This window comes from Fukomys damarensis, unplaced genomic scaffold (assembly GCF_012274545.1).
Source record: "Fukomys damarensis isolate Sample0158 unplaced genomic scaffold, DMR_v1.0_HiC HiC_scaffold_17, whole genome shotgun sequence".
NCBI lineage: Eukaryota > Metazoa > Chordata > Mammalia > Rodentia > Bathyergidae > Fukomys > Fukomys damarensis.
Window position 1 is genome coordinate 37569183 of NW_022900929.1, and position 4822 is coordinate 37574004.

A 4822-nucleotide genomic window follows, 5' to 3' on the forward strand; every position below is an offset into this window, starting at 1 on the left:
GTTTTTTTTTTTTTTTTTTTTTTTTTTTGCCAGAACTTTTAAATACTGGATTTTGCTTAAGATTAAAATGTAACATAGCATAGGGAAAAGGATTCTGAGGAGAGTATGAAATAAAAGACTCCCTGTGATGGAAAGCCAGGTTACTTTACACATTGAAGGTGGAGTGATTTTTTTTATCCAAACTTGCTTTCCTTTTTTATTTTTTTTGTCTTGTTTTGTTTTGTTTCATTGTTTCATGGCACAGGATTGAACCCAGGCTATTTGTATTGAGCTACATACATAGCTCTTTTTAAAATTTTGAGACAGGGTCTCTTTACATGGATAAGTTGCCCACACAGGACTCAAACTTGAGATCCTCCTACCTGAGCCCCGCAGAGTGCTGGGATTACGGGTGTGCCCCACCACACCAGGCTGATTTCTGTGTTCTTTGATGTGGAAGAATAGAACTTTTAGTTAAATAGGCAACAGGCTCAGACAGTTTCCTGTTTTCCTTTGGGTGGGGCGGGGGGAGATTTCATTTAAAAACATGCTTTGAATAGTTCAGAGTCCTGAAGAGTACAGTCAGAACTGTGCTGGTCCTGGCTGGCCATAATACTACTTACTGGAGAGAAGAAAAGGTGCTGGTTCTGAGGCTTCCAGTGAACGCTGAAGTTACCCCAGTCACAGACACCTGAGCCCCTGATGACTCAGCCTGCACCTGCTGGGTGTTTGCTCTGCCCCCCAAGTGAGAAAGAGGGCCCAACTTCCTCTGCCATGGCCTCAGGTTCTGCTGGCCTCAGGAGGCTGGCATTTGGAGGGGCCAACACCCAGCACTGTGGCAGACAGGCAAGATTTGTACACACCACATGCAGCCTCCACGCGCTGTCAGTAGACATTTGAAGAAAAGGATGCGGGGCAGCAGGAAGGAAGGCACACAGCACGTGAAACCACTGTGCCAGTTACTGTATCGCTTAGTTATTTTTGAAAAAGAAGAGTAAGAAACATCAAGTAAACAAATAATAAAAATGCTGAATTTAAGCAGCTGTTTATGTGTAACGTGCCTATGCCTGAGTCCCTTTGCTTGGAGTGACAGGTTTCTTACTGATGTGGCTTAAGAAAATGGAAAGGTCTCCTCTTGCACCTGGAGAGAGGTGTGCATCAGAACCTTTTGCTTTCATGGAGTTTGCCAGGCACCTAGGGCTTAGTTTTATTCTCATTACCGTTGTTGATGTGTGAGGTTTTGTGGGCTTTTTTTTTCCTGTATTGTTTTGGTGCTCCGATCTCAAGGACAGATTTTACAGGCTGTATATTTGTTCATGTTTAATTTTTTAAATTGGGAGTCATTTTGTTAAAATTGCAGATTTCACAACCATAGTTCTGTAGTTTTTTAAGTTCAGCTTATAAATCTTACGTGTTTCAGCAAGCAGTCTTAAGGGGCTTTGGAAAATGTTTGGTTAACTTGAATAATGTCAATCAAATATTTCCAGTGGTTTTAAACTACAGTTACATGTTTTACATTTTAGATTTTTTTAGTGCTTCAGATACCTCCTTAAATCCTAGTTTTTATAACTCAACTAAAGTTATAAACAATAAAGCTAACATATTAGATATCCCTAAACTGTCTATAAAATTAGGTTTCAATATTAAACCACAAATCCAAAACCCTTCATTATACATTCTAAATTGAATCTTAAAGGCTATCATTCTAATATGCTTTCAAATGTTACAGGCACAAAGAATTTCAAAATGCATGGATGCCTTCCAAATAAGCATTAACATGAGATTTTTACTGTCTTTTACCTTTCTAACTTTAATTCTGAATTTTCCAAGAATTGAGATACATATATACCCACTGAAGAAAGACACTTCTACCCCAGTTAATTGTGAACTCTGCTGGCTTACTTACTGGTTCTCCTCATGGGCTCAACTAGAATTCACTGAACCCTACATGGCAATTGTTTCATCAGATTTTAGTGGGGAAAGGGTGTACCTTTTGGGGCACACCATCACATAGGCTGTTCCTCAGTCTGTGGATGGAAAGAAGGTGGTGAGACCCACCCAGTTTCCTCACTGGATTATATTTCTGTTTTCTTCAACTCTTAATATAAATGGATATCCTCCCCCTAAAGATATGTAAATTTCACATATTTCTATTCCTTCTTATTCTGGAAATATTTAGGATGATGAGGACTCTAAAGTAACTCTGGTATCCTCTGGATTATTCTCATGGCTTTGCCTGACTTGTCATCACAACTTATGATTGTTAGTAAATTAATTGTTAACGATCTTATCGGGTCACTGTCCTGATATCCTCTGGGTGCATGCATAACATTCACATTATTGTTCTTAATTATCACAACAATGAATTATTACAATTGAACCTATAATTCTTCCTCTTGAAATCCACCATTCAAATTGTTATTGCACAGATCAGTTATGAGAAACATTTTTAAAGATAAAAGGGCCCTCTTTCTTAACTTGTCGACTCAGTTGGAATCCTGCTTTCTGGGATACAGGCAGGAAGTCACTTGTTCCTCGTTTCTGGGGGTTGTTTGACCAGATACTTCCAAAGATGGAAGGTCCTTGGCTTCTGTATCAGGCTTCTGTTTCCCTTAACTGCAGCCCTACCTATAAGGGTGCCTTGGCAAAGAATTCACCAGGAGTCTGTCTGAAGATCTGCTATTTTGTCAGGTAACGCTTCTGCTTGCGCTTAGTCTGTGGAGTGGGGTGAAGCGAAAGGCTCCAGCAAGGGACTGAGGTCTTTCTGGTCCTCCCTGCCTTTCCCCTCCCGAAACCCAGAGGGCAGAACACCTCTGCACACCCAGGAAAGGGCAAGCCGTCGATAATGCAGTGTCCCCTGTGGAAGCTGGTGGGGTTCTTCTGGGGCACCTGGGCCAGGATTTTATACCAATGCTTTTCTCAGTTTTACAGCACCTTGCTGTCAAATGCCATAAGAGAGGGATACAGGCATTTATTTTTATTCCTATTTTTAAAATTCAGAAAATAATACAAATCACTCACATCCAGCTATTTTGGTATATTTCCCTTTTTTAACATGGATTTTTAAAATGTAGTTGATATAAAAATGTGTCTAGTATTACATCCTAGTTTGCACTTAACTTTCTTTTGAAGGAATGTTCTCTAGTCCTTAAAGACTTTTCCAAAACATGGTGATACAATGTAGTAATGTGTGATAATGGCCTACTTCTTAGGTTCCTCGCCCCCTGTTTTGGAAACATTTGGTTCGTCTTCAGTATAACTCATGCACACAACTGTAGCTGCTTTGATTATCACACACCCTCTCTTAGCAGAGCATTTTGTGTGTGGTGACACTGAAGCTTGTCACCAGGGGGTCCCTTCCCTCTCTGCCCCCAGCTTCACAGTAGGACAGATCAGTCTCTTTTTTGGAGTCCTCTTTGTAGCTGCAAATTCCTTTGTGAGCCCGCTTCTTTGAGTCCTTGGCTTCAGCACTGGACTGTGACTTTTAACTCCCTTCCCATAGGTATTGGATAACAGAATTCTGGATCATGTTTAAAATGGATGCCAGCTTGACAAGCACTATGGAGGAGTTCCAGGAACTGGTGAAAGCTAAGGGGGAGGAGTCACACTGCCGCCTGATCGATACCACTCAAATGTGAGTTCAAGGTTTGGGCCCAGCTCTTGGAGCTGACTCCGTTCTGTAACCCTGGCTGATTTGCTAGGGTCTGACTCCTGGTGGGGACAGCCCCTCAGACAGGCAGGCCCAGGTTGTCTCACCAGAGCAGATGCTTGACATTTAATAGGCAGCTGAGAAACCCCCAGTGGTCAGCTGCATGTGCAAGAGCAGAGAAAATAAATTCCAGCCAGGAAGTGAGGTAGCAAGACCTTCGCTGAGAGGTATCCATGCCATGAGAAACTGAGAGGATAGCAGCTTCCAGAAGCTGGTGCAGAAGATGGCCCTGAATTTTTAGAAGAGGAAATGCTGGAAAATGCAGTGAATGGAGAGTTTGTAACATATATGGGTGTCTGGGAAACACCTAACCTTCCAGAACTAGGAAGGGGTCTTGGGAAAATTTCACATTACTCCTTGCATTTCTCATTCATATACATGGCCCACTCTGGATAATTAGTCTTTCTTAATTTGGAAGAGGGGAACATATGCATTGTATGCTGAGGTTTTCATAATACAGCCACATTATTTCGCAGTGGGGCAAATCTCTAAGACAGAATTCTAGAAACAGAACATATTCTAGAGATCAACTTAGCCAAAGTCCTGATTTTCTGAGTAGGGAACTGCAATCTGGGATCCCAGGTAGGCAAACTAGTGGCATAGCAGAGCTGGGCTCTCTCCCACACAGAAATGTTTGCAAAATCACATCCAGGGCCTCAAGTGAATCTCATCAGTCTGGATTCTCTGTACTTGTCGCTAAGTATTGTACAACGAGAAAGAGAGAAGAGATTTTTCTAAGTAACATTTTGTTTGTGTTTTTTCATTTTAAAGGTAAAGAGCCATAACCCAGGACAATCCTTATACCTAGGTCTCCTGTCCCAGAATTTCCTAGCTGGCCTTTCTTGGCCAATCAATTCCACAGTGTAGCCTTTAGGAATTAGTTTGTAAGATATTATCTGACCAGCTGTATTTGGGGAATAACAGGGGAAGTTATCCTTTTGCATTGCCTTTTAGAAACTGTAACTTATTCTTTGGCCAAAAGCAATACAGAATTTGTAGACTTTCTCAAGCTCAGAGGATTGCAGACTCTTTTTATTAAGAGTCAGGTTACCCAGGGGCCAGGGATTTAGCTCAGTGGTGCCGCCACCTGCCTTGCAAGCACAAGGTCCCGAGTTCAATCCAGTACAAAAAAAA

The 4822-nt window shown here is 41.6% G+C and overlaps 1 protein-coding gene across 2 annotated transcripts in view; it reads left to right on the forward strand.

The window, feature by feature from the left end:
• Rasgrp1 (RAS guanyl releasing protein 1) overlaps positions 1-4822 on the forward strand; it is a 75502-nt gene that overhangs the window by 44480 nt on the left and 26200 nt on the right. For both annotated transcript variants that reach the window (XM_010624644.1, XM_010624645.1), the window contains exons 4-5: positions 2608-2670; positions 3482-3613. In XM_010624644.1, coding sequence (XP_010622946.1) covers positions 2608-2670; positions 3482-3613 — 195 coding nt within the window. The remainder of the gene's footprint in view (positions 1-2607; positions 2671-3481; positions 3614-4822) is intronic.